Here is a 22,961-nt window from a genome sequence, read left to right as displayed (position 1 = left end):
GCACCCACCACTGGCCCTGTTTGTACCATTAACTACGCAACAACTCCTTGGCATTTTGACTTACGCTATGCCTCTACTAGCTAGCTAGCTAGCTACACAAAACACGTCTTCTTTCTGCCCCCCGGTTGCGTGCGCAAGCAGTGATGACGTTGCCGAGAAACCCATGTATGGTGTGTGTCCACTGTCGGAGTCATTTCAACGCTTCGTCCAATCAGCTGCAGCCCCGGCGTTTGTAGGAGGGCGGAGCCTGTCCATATAACTTGTCAGTGGTCCATGAAGAGATGCTGTCGAGCCTACTAGCGTGCAATGCCGGGATGTAGCGGGGCGATCCCATCCGTGACAATGACGCCTACATGGATCGTATTCTGAGAGACCCACCTGGTGGCGTCGGGCTCCGTGTTGCTGCCGGTCGACCCCCACACGTCCAGCAGACTCCCCCCCGACGACGTGGACGACGCCAGGGACGGCCTCTTGTCCAGCAGCCCTGCCGAGCCACCGCTGGAGCTCTTGGTTCTGAAGAGCTTGCTGAGCCGGACCTTCAGCGATCCGCCTTTCCTGGCCTTCCCCCGCGGCGGGGGCGGCGTCTCCTCGCCCTGCAGGACCACCAGCGGGGAGGAGCATCTCCCCGCTCTCGCTCCCCCCGAGGCCACGCCGAGTTTTGGCGTGGCGGCTCTGCTCTGAGGCTGCGAGCGGGACTGGTACTTGGGGCGGCGGGGCGGGACGGGACTGGAGGAGGCCTGGAGGGCAGCGGACAGGGCCGGTGGGTGCGGGCCGGGCATGGAGGGGGGGCGGGGGTCTGCGCAGGGCAGGGGGGACACGGTGGCTCCGAGGACCGCCAGAGAAGACCGGCAGCCCTGATCGGTGCAGACGCCAGCCTCCTCGGCCAGTCTGTGGACCTGCAGCATCAGACCACCCAGCGTCCCGCTGGAGAACGCCGGCCCCGCCCCCCACACGTCGTCCCCCCCTCTTCCTCGGACCCCAGACCCTCCAGCACCAGCAGGGCGTCGCTGGTCTCACCCGGGTCCTCGCCGGGCGTCCCCGAGCCAAGCACGCTGTGACAGGAGCAGCGAGACAGCGAGACCGCCGTCTCCCCCCTGCCTCCCTCCCTCCCCTCCCCCAGCTGGCCCAGCCGCCGGGCCAGAGCCAGAACCGGCTCCTCCCCCCCGCTGGAGTAGCTCTTCCTGTCCAGCAGGCCCAGACGCAGGGCCTGGTCCAGCAGGCCCGGCGGCCACTTTGCCAGGCGGTCCGTCAGCAGGCGGTGCCGCTGGCACAGCACCGAGCCGGGCTCGCAGTCCAGAGCCGGGACGTCCTGCTGGGGGGAGAGGGGTCCGTCTGACAGTCCGAGGAGCTGCTCTTCCGCTGACGGGATGCTGACAGAGTTCTGGTCCTTGGGTCCTGCTCCAGAGTCCAGCTGCTGTCTCTGTCTCTCTGCCTCCTCCAGGATCCGGTCTCCGGACCGCAGCAGGTTCTGGAACACCATCAGCTGGGCCGTCGAACCATGCATACCCGGGCTGTGCTGCACTGGGAAGTCCACAAAGTCCTCCGGCGGAGACAGCGGCGGAGACAGCGGCGCGTCGGAGCCTGTCAGCGGGGCCCCCGCGGACAGCTCGCTCCTCCCGGGGAGCGGAGAGCTGTAATGGGGGGAGGCCGAGCCGAGGCCCGGCGAGGGGCCACCGCGGTGACCCAGCGCTGGTTTAACGGGCCCGAACCCTCCGCCCCCGGACATCAGGTCGTCGGGCTCGTCCAGCCGGTCGTACTCCGCCGCGGACACGAGACGCATCAAGACGAAGTCCGGAGACATTTCTTGCTGCGCGTCATTCATCCTGACAGCTAACGGCTGCTAACGGCTAGCTAGCTAACGAAAGCTAAAGGCAAGCTAACGGGAGCTAACGGGCTCCTCTCTTACATAACACCGATGTAAATACAGCTGCGGAGCTAACGGAGCTAACGGCGGCTACCTGATGCATCCTCCCCGCTCAGCTCACCGGGCAGCCGGACGGGACCCCGACCACCGACCGCCATGTAAGGTCCGGACCGGCTCGTGACGGTAACGGCTCCGCTGAACGCGAAAAGACATGAGAATCCGCCCGGTAACGTTACGTGAGCTAGCTAGCAGTTTTAGCCTCCTACCGACTCATCATCCTCCGGTGAGACAACACGGATGTGAAGATGACGGGGGGCGCGCGCGCGGCGGCTGCGCAGCGGAGACATCAATAGTCGATCAGCTGATTGATTACCGGAAAGAAACCGAAACCTCTAGCTATCTGCTCACCACTTCCCGGTACCGGAGAGCCTCCTCCGTCACTACCGGAGGTGTTGGTGTGTCTGTGATTATTCGATTAGTTAGGCTATATCCACTTTGTAAAATGTCCATTCATTTATTTAGTTTATTTGATAGACACCACCCAGGATGAATTGATTGCCAACTTCATGGTCTATAGAACACAACATCAGGGTGGATTTAAGGCCCGAGAAAAGTCATATCTACCGAGTAACATTACAAATATCACAAATAGTGATGGGGTGGCAGAACATCAGTCCGTAGGGACTTGGGTTGGGAACCGGAGGGTCGCCGGTTCAAGTCCCAGTATGGACCAAAGTACAGAATGTGGATGCCAGTTCACCTCCTGGGTACTGCCAGGTGCTCTTGAGCAAGGCACCGTAACCCCCTAACCGCTCAAGGCTGGTCCAGCACTGGCAGCCCCACTCACTCTGACATCTCTCCATTTGTGCATGAATAGCATGTGTGTGTAGTGATTTCAAAAAGCAAAGTGTAAATTGTGATTTCCCCACTGGGGATCAATAAACAGTATAAATTAACTTTTTCCCCTGGAAATAAGTCTGGAAAAAGTGGTATTGGGTTGTGTGTGAGGTTACCTGAAATAAATAAAAACTTTTCTGTGAAGTGTGTTTGTACTCTTAACATAAAAGGAATAAAATATGTATCACATTTAGAGCTCTGATGCTATTAAACTAAAATAAAAAAATAAAGTAAATGTAAACCTCACAATATTCATTCTTGGCGTCACGGCATTTATTTAATCCTACCAAAGAAGAAAACATTCAGACCTTTCTAACAATTCTATACCTTTAAGGACTTCTCTTTAGAATATGAAATGTAAGACTTTAACAGGTTTTAAAACCTTTATTATATTTAATGTGGTTCTTGTCCCTCTGTGGTCATGAAGAAGCAGCAGAGAACATTCAGTACAATATAGACTTTATTAGTTCACTAAAGTTGAATATGAAATAAAAAGCAGATTGGCTTTAATGATTCACAATCAATAATAAATCGGTTCATCAACACAGGAAGAGTACGTCCTCCTACGGCTGCCTCGCCTCTTCAAAATAAGAGCTTCTCCGAGGCTGGGAGCGCTTCACTTTCAGCTCAAAAAAAAGGAAAGTTCAACTATTTCCCAACGAGAGCTTCCACTTGTTAGCCGTGACGGGAAGTCTCCGTGTGTCTGTGTCTGGTTATGGTTCGAGAGGGAAAGTGAAGCGGGTCAGACCCGGAGCGAGGCTGACAGGCGGCGCCGAGCGTTTCTCACAGGTTTCTGCAGCCCAGAAAACTAGAAAAACGTCCCAAAACAAAAACTCCCCCCGTGAGCGAGGAGCGGCCGCTGAGCTGCTGCTACCAAAAAACAAGCCATGAAGTCAGTTAAAAAAAAAAAAAAAAAAAAAAAAAAATCATGGTTCTTTGTGGCGGCGAGTAAACAAAGTTCAGCAAAGTCCAAAAACATGTTAGTCCTCAGACAAAAAGAAATAAAAAAAAAAAAAAAAAAGGACCGAAATCACCAGAACTGCTCGGGGAATGTTTCATATCATTTATTGTTTTTTTTAACTTTATTTTCATCATAGCAATGGAAAAATATAACCTTATACAAACGTCTTCAATTCTCTGAATTTTGTTTAAACAAGCAAAAAGGAAAAATTGGTGAGTGACCCTTCTCCCAAAAACCAGCATGCAGTAGGGAAATAAAAAGTGAAACGCTTCACCAGCAGCTCGCTTCCACTCCTTTTATTTTCCACTAAGCTATTCCCAGTTTGGCACTCGCTCCTCGCACTATTCCTCTTCGCCTGTTGCTTTCTTTTTTTTTTTTTTTTTTTTTTTATTTTGTAGGAATTTAGTGCAGTTGTTGATAAGAGCACTGAAGACGGAGCAGGTGGATCTTCTTCGCTGTTTTAAGTGCTCGGAAGAAGAAGATAAAGAAGAAAAAATAAGAGCAAAAAAAAAAAAAAAAAAAAGAAAATCTAAAGTTTTCCACAGAAGTCCACAAAGTCCGCTCAGATTTTTTTTGACTTTTTTTAAATCTTTGATTCCACAAAAGACTTATTTTCTCGTTGTCGTGTTTTGTATCTATCGCCCCTCCTCCCTCCTCCCCCCTCCCCCCCCGGGGCGGGGGAGGGCGGCAGTGCGGTGACGTCATGTGACAGCCCAGCGACAGCGAGAGAGGTGGATTGTGGGAGGAGGGCTCGAAGGTGAGATTGTTTTGTTTTTTTTTTTATTTAGAAGGGAGGGAGATGGGGTAGTCATAGTCCAGTCCACAGGATGGGGGAGTTTATGGGGGCCGGGGGGGTAGGGGGAGTCGTCACCTGCTGGAACTGAAGGTGGTGTGATGTCATCATCTCTCACACGTCTCTCTCTCTCACACGTCTCTCTCTCTCTCTCTCTCACACACACACGTCACGTGACTTCTGCTTGGACCGGACACTGGCGACAAAGACACAAGAGTTGATTCCAGTGGGGCAGTTTGTCCTCATTGTTCACTGATGTCTCTCTCTCTCTCTCTCTCTCTCTCTCTCTCTCTCTCAAAGTTCTCTCTCTCGTTTCCCGGCCGCCGACAATCTGCAGACGAGACAAAAACAAGCGGTCAACCAGCGGCTTCTCTGGGTTAGGGCCCTCAACAAAGTGGGACGGGTTTTTAAGAAAACTAAAAGGCAATTTCATGTAATGGGATTATGTAACGGTGTGTGTTGGTCTCAGATGTTGTGGTTGGGATGGCCATCACACTGTCAGAGTGGTGCATGATTTCTCCTCACAGACCAACAACACACACCTCTCCATATGTGAAAACACATACACCTGTGTGTGTGTGTGTGTGTGTGTGCTCTATATCTGACCAGGCCTGGCTCTTGAGCTTGCGGAGCTCCTTGGTGGCCCAGGTGGCCAGCGTTTTGGTCTTGGTGGTTTTGGAGCGCCGGCCCTCCGTCAGCAGGTCGTTGATGAGAGGACGCAACTCCACCAGCTTCATCACGTCTTTACCAAACGCCGTGCACAGGTCCCTACACACGCACAGAAAATGGAAAATACAAACTAATTCAGTACTTTTTCCTAAAGAGGAAAATCTACAAATGAAGAAAACAGGAATCATTAAGATCAAGTTCTTTAGTTTAATGAAAGTAAAAGATAAACTGTATGGTGTGTGTTGGTCTCAGATTATGTGGTTGAGTTTTCCATCACACTGTCAGAGTGGTGCATGATTTCTCTTCACAGACCAACACACACACACACATCTCTCACAAGCTTCTTATCTGAAAACTAGTCTGGAGATTTATTTTATAGAAGAAAAAGTCACAATATTTACAAAAAAAGTTGATTTTGGGAATAGTATCTGTGCACATTACAGATGTTGAACATGCTGCAACAGTGAAAACAGACATTAAATCACTAACAGATGGTTCAATAAAGCTTCCACAGGTGTGGACGACCTGTCAGTCCCCCTCCCCTCCCTCCCTCCCTCCCTCCCTTACCCGATGAGTCCAGCAGCATTGGCCACCACTCCGTCTGAGTGATCTTCATCCTCGGCGATGTGATGGATGAAGGAGAGAATAAACTCCACCCGGGGCTGAACCAACATCACATCAGCTACAGGAGACAAGGACAGAGGAGACAAGGACATAGAGAGGAGACAAGGAGAAGAGACAATAACAGAGGTGTCAAGGACAAATAGGAGATTTAAAAAGGTAAGGAAGGAAGAGAGGGTGTAAGGAGTAGAGGAAGAGAAACAAGAGTTGAGGGATGGGTGTGAGGAAGAGGAAAATCAAAGTTAAAACTGGTTCCAGAAGAAGCACAAAGTTCTAAAACCAGCAGTTTGTTTGGGATTTTGTAGAGTCTCGCAAAACCAGGACGCTGTGAGTGTGGCGGCAGCCTGAAGCATTCTGGGTGAAACAGACTCGTTTCTCTGCGACGTCGTAAAATCCTCCTGATCCACTGCAGTCAGGAAGAGGAACACGACGTCACCTCGCCATCACAACATGCTATTAGTTCAGCTCTCGGACTAGGTTTAAAGTCCCATCACGTTCCTGCTCTTATTCTGATGAAGACCATATGTAGTAGCATGTAGCGGCTGTGTGAGGGAGTGTGTATCTCATTCTGATAAAGACCATGTTTAGTGTGCGTGTATCTTACGGTGCACGTTCTCCTGGTCCCCCTTCAGGCCCTGGATGATGCCGGTGTACGCCTCCAGACAGCCCTCCCTCAACTCATTCAGGTAGTCCACCATGTCGTAGTCCGTCTACACACAAACACACAGATTCCCTTTGAACGTGTCAACAATTCTCTTCAAAGAAATTTTATTCAGCAAATTAAAAACAACCTTTAAAAACAAACAAAACTGAAGCTCCGATTGGACAAGGAGCAGTTTGGGGTTCTGGGTGTTAGAGGAGGAGCTCTAACCCCCGACCCTGTGATTCTGTATTAAACTACAGAGAAACGTGGACACAAAGAGGTCAGAGTGTGGAGGTCTCAGATAAATGTGGTTGGTTTTACATCACGAGTCAGCGTGGTGCATGATTTATCATCACAGACCACACACACACGTTCAGAAACAAGTTGATGGATAGACAGACAGGTCTGATATGTGCCAGGGTTTTTTTTTTTTTTAAATGAATAAAGTTGAATATTTGTGTGTGCGAGTGTGTATATACTTGTGTGTGTGTTTACCTTGTCCACCTGTGCCTGAGATGCCTGCTGCAGCGTGTCCAGGACGATGTCCAGGTATTTCTTAAACTCTCCTCCGATGGCCAGAGCAATGTCGCCGAACGCCGACAGGATCTGAGGCTTCACCGACCGGTGCACGTTCTCGTTCTGAACACACACACACACACACACACACAATTATTATGAGTGGCTCTGGATAAAAACTGTCAGCTGAATAAATGTAACACGCACACAAACTACAGGAAGTCAAAGAGGAAGTGAAAGTGTGGAGGTCTCAGATAAATGTGGTTCGTTTTACATCACGGTCAGCGTGGTGCATGATTTATCATCACAGACCACACACACACACACGTTGATGGATCCATAAGAAGAAAGTGAACGATGAATGAACAAAAAGAGACAGACATACAGACAGGAGGACAGAGAGTCTGAGTGAGAGTGAATTCTGTTAACTGCTTTGGCAACACGTTTTCATTGAGAGACAGAGAGAGACACAGACAGGCAGACAGACAGGTCTCCTCACCCCGAGGTTCTCCAGCAGCAGCTGCATGATCTCGTCACAGAACGGCAGGATGTTGGACATAAGAGCTCTGCACAGGTCACACACCAGACCCACAGCCGCCAGACAGACCTGCAAACACAGCAGCGTCATCACCTACATCACCTCCAAACAGCCACAGGGGCCTTATGCAATCTGTCCTATAGCTTTTTTAAATTCTCCATTTCACGATTCCTTCCTGGATTCGGTTACTGAAGGAACTGACTGGCCAGAGCTTGGGGGGAAACCCTGTCTGAGTACTTAAGATTATTTACATTCGGATTTTATCCTTAACATTCTTTACATTAAAGAGCTGATGGTCTGGCTCTAGAGCAACGACCACCACATCCCGTTCCAGAAGCAGCACAAAGTTCTAAAACCAGCAGTTTGTTTGGGATTTTGTCGAGTCTCGCAAAACCAGGACGCTGTGAGTGTGGCGGCAGCCTGAAGCATTCTGGGTGAAACAGACTCGTTTCTCTGCGACGTCGTAAAATCCTCCTGATCCACTGCAGTCAGGAAGAGGAACACGACGTCACCTCGCCATCACAACATGGGTGGGCACACGGTGGATGTCAAAAAAGCTGAAGATTTTCACAAGTACAGACAACTATCGCTGAAGACAAGAATCTTCTCCGATTACTAGTCTGTGTTGGGATTCATTCAGAGTTCTTAAACAGCAAACGGAACCAGATCTAACAAATTCTAATAAGCAGGCGGAGAGAGAGAGAGAGAGACAGACCTGATACTCAGCGTAGTTCTTCAGTCCGATTCCCAGGAAAGGCTTGAAGGCATCCATGTATTTCTGGAAGTCGCTGCCTAGAACTGAAACACACACACACACACACAGAATGTTTTGGTACAGACCATTTCAACATGCTTTTCATGTAGTTATTACAAAAAAAAGAAGCTTGTTCTGAGTTGTAGAACCACCAGAGGATTTAGGAGGACAGGAGCCCAACACTCAGGATTTCAGTCACATATTGTAAACGTGTCTGTGATAGGGCTGCACAAGATAGCATTTTTCCATCGGCATAGCAATATGTGCGTGTTTGTGCCTCCGTGTGTATTAAAGGTGCTGTAGGTAGGATTGTGAAGATCCAGGAGTTAGCCCAAAAATGTGAACATCGAAGGTGGTGCTTCATGTAGTTCTACTGGAACATAGGGTCAGTTTCAGCAGATATGACAGAAAGGTAGTTTCATAAGGCTCAACTACTGCACCTTTAAAATACTAGGGCTGCCACCTCTTAGTCGATTAGTCGACTAATCGGTCGTTTTGGTCTTAGTCGACTAAGATTTCTTTAGTCGATTACCGTATTTTCTACACTATAAGGCGCACCGGATTATAAGGCGCACCTTCAATGAACGGCCTATTTTAGAACTTTTTTCATATATAGGGCGCACCGGATTATAAAGGCGCATAGAATAGAAGATACTGCAGTCAAACGTTTGACTGGGGTTGCGTTATACATCCACTAGATGGAGCTGTGCTAAAGGGAATGTCAACAAAACAGTCAGATAAAGTCAAACTTTATTAAGCGTTCTGACAACTCCGTTCACTCCCATGGTAACGTTAATGTTAATGAATGTCATGCCCATATTGCATATCAATCAAATTGTCTGCTCATTGGCTAAAAAGATAGACAGGTCTTATAGCATTTAAATCTAAGTGGTCCGAGAAAATGTCGATCGTCTCAACGTGGCCCCTGACATGTCATCGGCTTGCCCGCTTCCATTGGCCAGATCAGAGGCAAACCTGAACGATTGGCTAATATGAGCTACCAATAGAAAGCTTAGAAGCTCGGGAATACGATGACGCCCACATCGATCATGTAGCAAGCTGGGCAGAGAAGCTAGCGGCAATAACACTTTCGTGTTTTTCCGTTGTGATTCGGCCAGAAACTTAAACATAGTGAGGCGAACAGATCGTTTTGGAATATAAAGTTTGGATATTACATTTCCTTGGACTCTTGTGGATTTATGAAAATCACGTTTTGGGCAAAATACCACTGTTGCTGAAAGGACAACGAAAACAGGTATGGATGCACTCTCGACACCTGCACAGATTACGGCTGAATTGTTTTATTTTCTGTTACTTTGTAACAGTTGTGTAACTGCTATAAATCATCTTATGCTTTGTATGTGGGCTTAAATTAATCATTAGAGGCTAAGCTTTCAATTGGTGTGTCGCATGGCTGTATATTTTGAAGATGTAATGCTACAATTATAAAAACGCGAATGAGTGGAAGTTTAAATCGAGGTTACAGCGACGCAGTGTCCCGTCAACGTGACAGTGATCCTTGAGGTTGATGCATATATAAAGGTGCTCCGGATTATAAGGCGCACTGTCGTTTGAGAAAATTAAAGGCTTTTAAGTGCGCCTTATAGTGCGGAAAATACGGTAGTCATTTTTTATGCTTATTCATGCTTGATTACTTATTTCAAAGAAACTTCTGAGCACATTTATGGTAAACACAAAATTTAAAGTGGTGCTTTTGCAGGATCAATTGTGGAGAAACTCAGTTTTACAGATGGTTAATTAACTACATTTATATTGTGCTTTTCTAGTCTTAACCACCTCTCAAAGCTCTCAGCTCTGTCAATTAAATTAACTAATCGATTAGTCGACAAAATCGTATAAGTATTAGTCAACTAAGAATTTCTTTAGTCGAGGACAGCCCTACAAACTACAGAGTCTAACCCCCAACCCTGTGTTACAGAGCAACATGGAGACAAAGAGGTCAGAGTGTGGAGGTCTCAGATTAATGTGGTTCGTTTTACATCACGAGTCAGTGTGGTGCATGATTTATCATCACAGACCACACACACACCCCTGGAATATCTGACTTCTTAACATTTGATCAGAGATAAAGATGATGTCACACTGAACGATAACCTTGTGAGTTGACATTTCACCGAGTAATGAACTAAATGTGTGTATGTGTGTTTCTGCGTGTGTGTATGTCTCTGCGTATGCATGTTTCCGAGCGTGTACCTTCCACCAGCGTAGACACGGCCATCAGAGCGTCCTCCTGGACTCCCCCAGAGCCGGCGGTGCTCTGAAACATCCGGAGCAGAGACGCCATCACCACGTCTGAGATCTGCAGGGCATCCTGATGCTGCACTTTACGCAGGACGTTCTGCAGCAACACACACAGAATGTCACAAATAAGAGCGTGAACACAACGCCTCTGGCTTTACTAGGGCTGGGTTTAAAACAAATGGATTTTCATTTGAATGACCAGTTATCCATTTAATCTGTCTGTATCATATCAACTGAAACGGTCACGCTAGCTTGTCGGGAAGAAGTTTAAATAATGCTCAAAAGTTGGGCTAAAAAATTCAGTGAAGGAGAAACCGGTTTGGTGATTTTAAAAAGGAGTCCCTCTGTCACCTCCGACTCTCGGACTGTAAGCTGCACTTTATCGTGTTCACGTTCAATAAAAAGTACATTAATGTAACTGCCTTAATGTAAACATTGATCATTTTAATACAGTAGCAGGAAAGAGGGAACCTTGTGCAATTGTAGAATCTCTTCTATTCAAGCTAAACTGTTGTTGAATGGGAACTCAGTGAGTGCCTACTAAAGTAAGAGCATCTCACCTGTAGAGTGGCACACAGCAGCGACTGCAGGTCGTTGAACTGGATTCTGTCCGAGGTGCTCTGGATGTGAGACTGGGGACACAGGAAGTGACGTCATTGCACAGGAAGGGGACGCAGCTTTTTAAACATTTAGAGTTTGTTATTTATGTGTTCACTAACTACAGGAAGTCATCAAAGAAGAAATTAAAGTGTGGAGGTCTCAGATAAATGTGGTTTGTTTTACATCACGGTCAGCGTGGTGCGTGATTTATCATCACAGACCACACACACACACACACACACACACACACACACACGGCTGACCTCCATCTGCAGGACCTGCTGCAGCCTCTCCATGATGACCAGCGTGGTTTTCTGCACCGCGGGGTAACAGTCCTTGGCGCTGTTCTTGACGATCTCCATCAGAGCCTCGTAGGCTGCAGAGCGAAGGTTGTTCTGGTGACCGTCCGGTCTGCACGACAAACACCAACATCATCACAACTACAGCCACAACGTTTACATTTTTGTTCATCTATAACTCATTCACAAAAGCTACAAATACTTTATCTGTGTATTTAACAGTCTCAAATGTTTACCCAACAGTCTCCATCTGTGTTCATCTAAAAACGTGTTTATGACCTTTAAATTAAGGTTGTGTGTGTGGATGTTTGAAGACATTCCCAAATTCCCTGTAGTTAGTCAGTCTTCCTCATGGAGGCGACAGAAACTACTCTAGCTTGACAAAAAGCTCAGACTGAGTTGTAGAACCACCAGAGGATTGAGAGGACAGGAGCCCAACACTCAGGATTTCAGTCACATATTGTAAACATGTCTGTGATAGGGCTGCACAAGATAGCAGATTGGGTTTTTGCTACTGCAATATCAACTGAGTATGGAGAATATAGAGAGGCGTGGACACAAAGAGGTCAGAGTGTGGAGGTCTCAGATAAATATGGTTCGTTTTACATCACGAGTCAGCGTGGTGCATGATTTATCATCACAGACAATACACACAACCCCCCAGAATATTTAAAACATAAGTCTGAAATAAATAATCTCCAGTGAAGCACTTTGTGGCTGTGTGTAAATGGTGTTCTGACCTGTCTGTGGTCTCCAAAAGTTTCTGGACGATGATCTCGAAGGACGAGGACAGACAGTAGGTGCTGGGCTCCTCTGCGTCCTCTGCGGCATCCGTGGCTTCATATGCTGCTTCAGCCAGGGATGAGAAAGCCTTACGGGGGAGGAAACGGGGGAGTTAGAGGTCTGTTTGTGTGGGTGGAAACAGGAAGTTGTGGTTCAGATGGTTTCAGAGACAAAAAAAAAAAAAAACACAAAGTGACAAAAGGGTCACAAAAAAACACCACAAACCGAAAAACCCAGTAGAAAAGGCATCAAACGTAAAAGGCGGTGGGGGGGCAAACCCCAGGGTCACAGAGACAGGTCGCAGCAGCTCACCCAGCAGACGTTGGAGGCGACTCGGGGCTCGGCCCCCAGGCCTTCGATCAGACACTGCAGCAGCGGCGCCAGGTAAACGTCGTTGATGGCGGCTTCAGGCAGCAGCTCGCAGATCCTCCCCACCGTCCACGCCGTGGTGTCCCTCACCACCACGCTGGGGTCCTTCATCAGCTCGATCAGCGTCGGCATTGCCTGCAGGGACAACGGAACCGTTAGTGACTCAGTGTTATTTCAACCTGGACCCTCTGTCTCCATGTTTGTGTGTCTGATGGAACAACAATCTGTGAAACTGGTCCAGTATTAAAACCAGAACCAAGCTGTAAAGTAACCCTACAGGACTAATGTTTGGCAGCAGTTAGAGTCCAAATACATCCTAAAGTTGCCCTTTAAGTGGGGAGCGTCTGACCTGTATGACGAGGGGTTTTAGTTGGTTTAGTTCGGGTCCTTCCAGAATGGATCCGAAGGCCATGACGGAGGCGTCTCTGTAGCGCCAATCGGGGTGTTTGATGTGTTCTTTGATGAAAGGCAGGACGTGAGGAACCACGTCGTCCTCGCAGCAGGTGGCCAGCAGCATCAGACACACGCCCGCCGCCTTGCACGGGTTCCAGTCGTCATCGTCGTCGTTCTCGTCCTGCACGAGAATTCAGGTCAAAGGTTATACGGCGGGGTCTGGTACAACAGAACACAGCTGGGGGTGGTTTTCACGGCTTTAACACGAGCATTAAACTACACATGTTCCTTCTCAACGTTGACAAGATCCACCAGGATTCTCAAAAGTCAATTTAAGAACTTTTTTTTTTTAAACCACCTAGTAAGGAAATGTAATGTTGTCCTTCCTTTAGAAATTGTTACACTTTCTCAAAAAAGAAAAATGCAATTTCCCTAAAACATGAGTCTCTCTGTAAACGTGTTTCTGGTCAGCTTGTGTCTCTTTGTAGTCAGTTTGTGTCTCTTTGTGGTCTGTTTGTGTCTCTTTGTGGTCTGTTTGAAAAGCTAGAACAGAAACTCAAAAAGCTTAAAGACAAAACAAAGCTAAAGAAGTCCAACTACAATGCTCAGATCTGAGAAAAGTCTTTTAGTTCCATTCATTGGGCTTAGCAGCTGCACCTAAACACCTTCCCGCTATAACGGCAGGAGAACCTGTCTTACCTGTTTGGTGAGTGTCTGCGTCAGGATGGGGACCAGGTACTGCAGAGCACCTTTAGCGTAGAACTTGCTGGTGTGCTCGGGGGGGCGTCCCTGCTCCGAGGCCTGCCATTGGACGAGAGCGACAGACCACAGTCAAAAGGGGCGTGGTTTTAACAAACTGGAAGTTGGATCACAACGTTAACTTAACAAAGTCTGCTTACACAGACCTCTGAGGCCTCAATGGCCAGGTCCATCTCCTCGTCACACACGTTGGACCAGAACTCAATGCCCTGCAGTGCCACCTCATCTATATCGCTCTTCATCGCCTCAATGGTGATCTGGGGGGAGGCAAAGGAAGGAAAGGAGGGAGGAAAGAGGGAGGCAAGCAAGGGAAGGAGGGAGAAAAGAGGAGAGAGGGAAGGAGGGAAGAGGATGGAAGCAAGGGAAGGAAAAGAGGAAGGCAACAGGACGGAGGCAGGGGAAGGAGGGAGGCAAGGAAGGAGGGAGGCAAGAGAAGGGAAGGCATGAGGATGGAGGGAGCGAGGCAAGGGAAGGGAAGGAGGGAGGCAAGAGAAGGGAAGGCATGAGGATGGAGGGAGCGAGGCAAGGGAAGGGAAGGAGGGAGGCAAGAGAAGGGAAGGCATGAGGATGGAGGGAGCGAGGCAAGGGAAGGGAAGGAGGGAGGCAAGAGGAAAGTAGGGAGACAAGAGGAAAGGAGAGAGGGAAAAAGGAAAGGAGGAAGACGAGAAGGAAAGACATGATTAAAATCCGGATTTTTGTTCAAAATGCCGTTTATAACTTCCACCTTTATTTAGACATGATGATCAAACACAGATCTCTCAGTATAAAGAAATGTTCTCACCGCGAACAGCGCTGGTCCCATGTACGTCTCCATGTACTGATAATACAGAGACATGATCTTCACCAGGTTCTGTAAGGCCGCCACACGCACCTGAACACAACACGGGGACAAACGGTCAGAACACACGCACCTCAACACAACATGGTTAGATCCCTGATCAGTTAAAAAAAGAAAAGAAATTGTCTTTGATTCGGTGATCGGGACCTCCCTAATTACAACACTGGAAACCACCAAGTATCAGCCTGTTTATTAAGCGTTCAAAGACTCACTCTGGTGTCGGGACACTGCGTCGCTTCACACACCACCTGCATGATGAAGTGTCTCTCCGTCTGAAACACAGGAAGAATTTTTTTTTTTACAAATTGTTTACATTCACAACGTGGCATTTTACTTTCCCCGGGGCATCAAGAAACAATGTTGAACTCTGCATACCCATGTGAATGTGTCTGTGTCTCAGTGAGTGTGTGTCTGTGTGAGTGAGTGAGTGAGTGAGACTATTAGTGAGTGTGTCTGTGTGCGTGACTCAGTGAGTGCGTCTGTGTGTGTCAGGTTACCTCCTTGTCAAAGTTGGCTTTAGTGAACTCCAGCGAGTTGAGCAGAGCGTTAGTCGCGGCCAGCTTCACGTTGTTACTGGGCTCCTCCTTCCTCATGCCCTGGATGATGGCCGTCAGGATCTGGTTGGCGTTCTCCTGCAGCTGCTCCGGGTCCTGAAGGCACCAGAACCACATTAACACGCACAGTCTCTGCTAACAACTCTCAGGTCTGACACGATGTTCCTGCTGGGACAGCACTCAGTAAATATTAACGTGTGAATAAACAGAGGAGGGAGTCTGGGTTTCAAACATACGAGAGGATTCTGACACAAGTGTTTAGTGATGACTCACGATGTCCTGGCAGATGTACCCGATGGCCTCCAACGTGGACTCCTTCATGTGTTCGGTGCTGGACGGGTCCGTGACGTTGGCCACCAGCTGTGGGATCAGCTCGGGCCACTGGTTAACGGGGATCTCAGCGCAGGCGATGCCGGCGACGCACTGCGACGCCGAGCTGGGCCGGTACGTCTCCGTGCCCAGAGTCTGTAAAACCTGCCGCACAGAGACAAACGGACGGTTAAACGCCACGACAGAGTAACGCTGGGCAACTTAGCACTAGAAATCCATATTGTGTTACAAGAGACCAATAGCGTGTTCCATTTGTACTCTGGCATAGTTGGACACATGCCCCCCTGAACTCAGACAGTGATTCAACAGTTCTGAAAGCTGCATTAACATGCAGTTATTAGCTCTACGGTCTTATCTGGGTCTCACTAAACCAGTCATACACTCAGTCCTGTCCAACTTCTATCTGGGGACATGTTGCTCCGCTGTTTGTATGCACAAACAGACAGCCTAATGAGTTGTTATCAACCTGTATTGCTAACAATGGCTATAGTAGTCTTTATACGAGGTATGTTCCTAGTATAATATTGCGTGTGTGTGTAATAATGTAGAAAATCTCAGGACCAATGAGATTAATATTCACAGGTAGTTTTTATACAGCGTGTACAGCTGTTGTGTCTTTATAATGTTCTTCTACCTTACATTTGACTTTGATACAGCTTTATGGAATTCTAACACACGTCCCTGTACCTGTCTCTAATATCTGTTGCGTTGTGTGTGAATTAACACAGTGGGGGTGCTTACGTAGTTCTTGATCTCGCGGCGAGCGTTGCCGTCGATGGCCAGCCATCTCTGCTGGTACTGCGTCTTCACGTCGGGGTCTTTGGACGTCAGAGAGTTCTTCACCTGCAGACCGGCAGCAACGCGAGCCACCTGCGTGTTCCCCGGGTTGGCCAACACTTTGGACAACTCCACCAGGAATGTAGGCTGAGGGAGGACAAACATACAACATCACAGACGTTACAGAGAGGGAGTCAGAGAGAGAGGGAGAGAGACAGACAGACATGGAGAGAGAGGGAGACACAGAGAGAGAAAGAGAGAGGCAGACAGAGACCCAAGAAAATGTGAGATCTCCAGGGACATGTGTGCATGGATTGAGAAAGAAAAGAAATTCCTCAAATCTGTTTAGAAAACAAAGCTTAACTTGTGATGTGTTGTACGAACTGTTTTGGTGACTTTACCAAAGTCTTTATGTCATATACCCTCACCTAACAGGATTATTAGGAACACCCTACTAAGACCGTGTTTGACCCCCTTTCACCTTCAGAACTGCCTTAATTCTTCATGGCATTGATTCAACAAGGGGCTGGAAGCATTCTCTAGAAATGTTGGCCCATATTGATAGGATGGCACCCCCCACACCATTACACCACCCCCAACACCAGCAGCCTGCCCAGTGGTAACAAGGCATGACAGATCCATGTTCTCATTCTGTTTACGCCAAATTCTGACTCTACCATCTGAATGTCTCAACAGAAATTGACAGTCATCAGACCAGGCAACATTTTTTACAGTCTTCAACTGTCCAATTTTGGTGAGCTCGTGCAAATGGTAGCCTCATGTTCCTATTTTTAGTGGAGATGGGTGGTACCCCGTGGGGTCTTCTGCTCGTGTAGCCCATCCACCTCAAGGTTGTTCGTGTTGTGGCTTCACAAATGCTTTGCTGCATACCTCGGTTGTAACGAGTGGTTATTTGAGTCAAAGCTGATCTATCAGCTGGAATCAGTCGTCCCATTCTCCTCTGACCTCTAGCATCAACAAGGCATTTTCGCCCCCCAGGACTGCAGCATAGTGGATGTTTTTCCTTTTTCAGACCATTCTTTGTAAACCCTAGAAATGGTTGTGGGTGAGAATCCCAGTAACTGAGCAGACTGTGAAATACTCAGATCAGCCCATCTGGCATCAACAACCATGCCACGCTCAAAGTTGCTCTGATCACCTTTCTTTCCCATTCTGACATTCAGTTTGGAGTTCAGGAGATGGTCTAGACCTGGACCACACCCCTGAATGCATTAAAGCAGCTGCCGTGTGATTGGTTGATTAGATAATTGCATCAATGTGAAATTTAACAGGTGTTCCTAATAATGCTTTAGGTGAGTGGTAGGATTCAAATAGTAAATGTCTGAAATAAAATGCAATATCACTTTTTGAGTCTGAGTTTTGTCAAACAGTATGGACAGAATGCACAATTCTCATTGAACTTAGATTAATAACTGTCTGATAGTATTAATGGCTCAAAGTCTTAACTGTCTGTTAAAGGTTAATCATTAATAATATAAACAGTTTTAAAATCTGCAGGCTGCGTTTACATGATTGTTTAAAACACGTTGAAGCGAAGAAGAATTAAGCTTCACTTAGCTCTCAGAGAGAGAGAGAGAGAGAGAGAGAGAGAGAGAGAGAGAGAGAGAGAGAGAGAGAGAGAGAGAGAGAGAGAGAGAGAGAGAGAAGTGCTGTGTCATGAATGGAAAGGTCCCATCATGCTCTCTGGTGCATCATGAGTCGGCAGAACTTCCCTCCGTGTTTGAGCTTCAACATCCTCCTCTGCAGCTCTTCACACCCACAGCGCTTCACCTCTACAAGCTGCGGTTTGACTAAACAACTCATGTTCCTGTGGCTTCTCATTTAGCACGTTACGCTGCATTCAAACCAAAACAAGCAGACTGATCTCCTGAAGTGGCCTATGTATCACACGCCAATTCGTATGCCTTTTTGGCGTGTTATCAAGATGCATACTCGCTTTGTAGCGTGTTTATCAACACCGTTTGGCCTCCATTGACTTACATTACCTTGGGACTGCGTGCCAACGTACGCCAAGCTCTCCTGAGAAAAGAACGGTAGCGAGTAGTATGAAAGGGCGAAAATCAGCATAGGGAGGTTGGTCGGAAAACACAGGACTTTCACCCAGGAGACCGGGGATCAGGTCCTGCGTGTCACGTTACCTAAACTCAACCGTCCCGTTCTTTTCCTAAACCCAACCCGTCCGCTGTATACGGCGTAGACATGCACGTGGATAGCTCCAAATGCGTACATTTACGTGAAGTCATGATGTCACACTGATTCAGACTTTTGGATATCATTCACCAGCGGAATCGTGCATGGGCAAAAATCCCCCCCGCCCCCAAAAAAAGCTTTGTTGGTAGTGAATATCACTACACAGCAGCATTTAAGCATTTTTTTCTGTTAGTTTCTTTCCTGGTGCAGCTGGTCAGGGGACTGCAGCATCACCATCACTTTGCACAGTCATCACAACCCTATTTTAACCACCTAGGCGCACGGCGTGAAGTTCATAATGGAGGATCATACTTATGCCGAGCCACAGGAGAAGGAACCCGCGTCGCCAAAAAAGGCAACGGGACACATAACAGCTACCGTAGTTGCAACACGCATTTGAAAAAGCGAGGCGCTAGAGAGCACTATTCGTTTGAACGCAAAATACAATTTCACCGCTACATGGGCAAAATCCCTATACAGTGGACCTTTAAGATTAGAAAAAGATCACTGGATTAAAACACTCCAGAGGAACACGCATTTCCGGAGTGAAGGTGAATTTGTTGTCCTGACGGAGATCAATTCAAGTACGTATGGTGATATTTTTGTAAACCCTAGAGTTGAAATCCTATTCAGAGATCAAAAAGATCCCAGAAACAAGGTTATCAAGTAAACTTTTTAGACTGGTGTTCTGGATGAAGCCTCCCAGAGACTCAACTCAATCAGCCAACATGTGAATATATTATTTATTATACAGAAGGTTTAACGGGAAAACATGAAGGGAAATCTCACAGTAGAACGTGTTTGTTTCACGGTTTTTAAAAATGTCAAAAGCTAACGATGAACCATGTTTAATAAGAATAAGGGTGAAACTTCCTCCATGAAAACGCTAGCAGTCTGCCTGTGTCAGTCTGTCTATATGTTTGTGTGTTAATAGGGAGGGTGTGGGTGGAGGACCAGCAGAACAGAAGCTCCATCCATGCTGCCTCCCCAGTTAGCTTACCCCATCACCACCAGCAACCCCACCGCCATACTAACCAGGTTCTCTATCGCCGCCTGCTCCAGAAACTTCTGCGCCGCCTCCAGTTCATTCCGATCTGAGGACAGGAGGGGAAGAGGTTAATATTAGCTAATTAGCCGACAGGTCCGTTAGCAGGAAGGCTAACACACGGAAGCTAACACAGGGGTAGACCGTGAACTGGGTGGTGAAACAGAAACACTTTCTAACAGCTGCTAAAAACACACGACACGGAAAAATTCCGGTTAACATCCACTAATGAGTGACCTCACGGTTTAATTCCACTCACGGTACAATGCCCCGTCCGGCTGGAGAAACACGGCGAGGCTCCAACGTGCGCGTTAGCCACCGTGAAGCGAGAGATTCATTAGCATGCTAGCCTTAATGTTAGCATGCTAACGTTAGCCGGCCGCCGGGACACGTTTGGAGTGACTGAGTAAAGTTTTCAGGACAAACAACAAACCGGTTAAAAGAACATTAACTCGGTTTAAAGACGCGCGGGGGTGCTTGAAACAACAACTGGGCGACTTTTCTCTTTTCTCAGCGGCTCAAAATGAACGTTAGCCGGGACAGGCGTAAAAGGAAGAAGCGGCCGATAGTTTGAATGCTAGCTACATGCTAACGGCTAACAAGCTAGCAAAGCAGCTACACAGGGAGGCATGGGCAGCAGGTCGCGCGGCTCCTCCTCAGCTACATGCAGCTGTCACACACATATTAGCCTCCACGGAGCTACATCCGCATTAGTATTTCACGACAACGTATTTAGATTCCAGGTGAGCTACACTGTCACGCTGCAATAAGACGCCGGGCAGATTGCTCAGTCACAGGCGTTATCTGCGATGATTGAGGCCGTCACGTTAGCTGGGTTAGCATTACGAGCTAGCAGCCCGCTAGCGAGGCATTTCCCTCCTTCAAACTTTCACCGGTTCAGCCGAGCTAAACCCCCCCGAGATACAGCCTCACAGGGCGGCTGATATTCACCTGGAGAGACGGTCTTCTCGAGGATAGTGATGAGCTCCATTCCCCCGGCTCGCTCTCTCGCTTCTCTCCGTCACAAGCTGCACAGTTTCAGGGTTCACGGCGGATTATATTTCTTCCACCGAGCTCTGTCAGTTGGCCACAGGGCGGGATCGGTCGGTGATAAAAGAGGCGGGAGAGTTTCCCCGGTTTACAGCACGGTTGTTTTTCACTTTCACTCGGATGGTCCGTTAAATGTTAACGTCTCGTAGCTTCACCGCCGCCCGCTTGCATCCTGTGTTGTCGGGAGGGAAAGGGCCGCGCGCTTCTCTCCCGCGGAAGGATATCACGCACTGACGGCTGGTAGGGCGACGTGCCGCCTTCAAGGACTGGTGGATTTTTCAATACTACACAGTTAACGCAGAGAATACTATATATATAGAGAGAGTAGCCTACTAGCAGTAAAAGTACTGCTACCATATAAGTAGTATGTATATAAGTATAAGTACCGCAGTGGAAATGTTCCTTTAATAAAAGTATTTGAGTATAATCAGAAAAAAATTTGATTATGATCAGTGGGAACATCAACAACTCACATTGTCAATGTATTTGAAATAAATAAGAAAGTCACTTGTATAGTTTCAAATAAAGATAAAAAAATGAACCGGATATGTCGAGAAAAGATTGAAAAAACCTATTCATTGGAGTTTACGAGCAACACTTGAACGCAGCAGTACACTCCTCTCACTGGCCTCTCCGCCCGAGCCCGTTTGTTCCTCCGTCTCCAACCTAAATCCAGATTTTTTTTTTTTTTATTCAGTAAAATATCACAAAGAAGGAAAACTGTTTACAATGATTTTCGTTATATAACTGAAAAATAAATACATTCATGATATAAAACAAACAGTTACATTTACTCACGTTAGTTATTGAGTAGTTTTTTGTGTACTTTGACTTTTTAAAGTAGTTTTTATATTTTCGTGTTTTTAAGAAAATCTGTAAAAAACAAACATAAAATGAGTACCTTAAACCTGCTTTCTCTTCTGAATTCCAGCAGGGGGAGACTCCTTAAACCTGCATTATATCTGAATTCCAGCAGGGGGAGACTCCTTAAACCTGCTTTCTATCTAAATTCCAGCAGGGGGAGACTCCTTAAACCTGCATTATATCTGAATTCCTGCAGGGGGAGACTTCTTAAACCTGCTTTCTATCTGAATTCCTGCAGGGGGAGACTCCTTAAACCTGCATTATATCTGAATTCCTGCAGGGGGAGACTCCTTAAACCTGCATTATATCTGAATTGCTGCAGGGGGAGACTCCTTAAACCTGCTTTCTATCTGAATTCCTGCAGGGGGAGACTCCTTAAACCTGCTTTCTATTTGAATTTCAGCAGGGGGAGACTCCTTAAACCTGCTTTCTATCTGACTACCAGCAGGGGGAGACTCCTTAAACCTGCTTTCTATCTAAATTCCAGCAGGGGGAGACTCCTTAAACCTGCATTATATCTGAATTCCAGCAGGGGGAGACTCCTTAAACCTGCATTATATCTGAATTCCAGCAGGGGGAGACTCCTTAAACCTGCTTTCTATCTAAATTCCAGCAGGGGGAGACTCCTTAAACCTGCATTATATCTGAATTCCTGCAGGGGGAGACTTCTTAAACCTGCTTTCTATCTGAATTCCTGCAGGGGGAGACTCCTTAAACCTGCATTATATCTGAATTCCTGCAGGGGGAGACTCCTTAAACCTGCATTATATCTGAATTGCTGCAGGGGGAGACTCCTTAAACCTGCTTTCTATCTGAATTCCTGCAGGGGGAGACTCCTTAAACCTGCTTTCTATTTGAATTTCAGCAGGGGGAGACTCCTTAAACCTGCTTTCTATCTGACTACCAGCAGGGGGAGACTCCTTAAACCTGTATTATATCTGACTACCAGCAGGGGGAGACTCCTTAAACCTGCATTATATCTGAATTCCTGCAGGGGAAGACTCCTCAAACCTGCTTTCTATCTGAATTCCAGCAGGGGGCGACAAGTGCGGTTGCAAAAGGAGGTCGGTTTCTGTAGAAGTCTCTGAGAAAGTGACCCACTTCTCACTTGATTTATGACCTCAGTAAACATTGTCATAATGAGTTTATGGTCTCTTTATGTGTCTTTTTATCTGTGCTTTATTTACTAGACTATTACATGTTATGTCTTTGACTGGGAGTAATTTTGTGTCTGTAAAAAGGTGCTCTATAAATAAATTTTGCTAGTTTGCTCGCCAACTTTAACTTGCTCGCCACAACGGTGTTTTTCCTGCTCGCTCTCTCGACTTATTTTAAAGGATCGAAGATTTAGTTTCACGTCTTTGTTCTTCAGAAGCAGCAGAGGTAACACAGCAGTAACCGGGACTAATGCTCAAAGCTAACACGACACCGCGTAGCTAACGCGACACGGTGTAGCTTTACCCTGACAAAACATATGTTGTAATGATTTTACTGTAGCTGTAGTCCGTGCTGATTGGCTGTTTGTTTACCCCCCCCTCCCCTCCCTCAGTGCAGCCAGTGAGATAAAAACA

General features: G+C 47.3%; 1 protein-coding gene across 2 annotated transcripts; it reads right to left on the bottom strand.

Annotated features, from left to right (window-relative positions):
* Nucleotides 1–3,203: 3,203 nt before the first annotated feature.
* kpnb1 (karyopherin (importin) beta 1) lies at nt 3,204–20,792 on the bottom strand. 2 transcript variants are annotated; one of them, XM_028599137.1, is made up of 22 exons: nt 20,428–20,792; nt 19,467–19,525; nt 16,185–16,367; nt 15,387–15,587; nt 15,057–15,209; nt 14,772–14,831; nt 14,503–14,592; nt 13,862–13,978; nt 13,662–13,763; nt 12,919–13,143; nt 12,513–12,704; nt 12,158–12,288; nt 11,382–11,529; nt 11,079–11,150; nt 10,471–10,615; nt 8,218–8,300; nt 7,464–7,571; nt 6,944–7,087; nt 6,410–6,515; nt 5,752–5,866; nt 5,122–5,283; nt 3,204–4,846 (listed from the first exon to the last, which is right to left on the bottom strand). In XM_028599137.1, coding segments are annotated over exons 1-22 (2,637 nt in total). In that variant the 5' UTR covers nt 20,468–20,792; the 3' UTR covers nt 3,204–4,845. The 2 variants fall into 2 exon arrangements, with proteins under 2 accessions (XP_028454938.1, XP_028454940.1); XM_028599139.1 differs by having other exon boundaries at nt 13,868–13,978.
* Between the last annotated feature and the right edge of the window lie 2,169 nt (nt 20,793–22,961).

The sequence above is a fragment of the Perca flavescens genome, chromosome 15 (genome assembly GCF_004354835.1).
Source record: "Perca flavescens isolate YP-PL-M2 chromosome 15, PFLA_1.0, whole genome shotgun sequence".
In the NCBI taxonomy this organism is placed as follows: Eukaryota; Metazoa; Chordata; class Actinopteri; order Perciformes; family Percidae; genus Perca; species Perca flavescens.
Note: the sequence above shows the minus strand (reverse complement) of the source record. Positions and strands in the feature narration are given on the sequence as shown.

Coding starts and splice junctions, on each gene's coding strand:
- kpnb1 (XM_028599137.1), bottom strand. CDS start 20,467: ATGGAGCTCATCACTATCCTCGAGAAGACCGTCTCTCCAG. Junction 11,530..12,157: donor CTTTTGGAGACCACAGACAG/GTCAGAACACCA, acceptor TTTGTCGTGCAG/ACCGGACGGTCACCAGAACA. Junction 7,088..7,463: donor TGCTGCTGGAGAACCTCGGG/GTGAGGAGACCT, acceptor GTGTGTGTTCAG/AACGAGAACGTGCACCGGTC.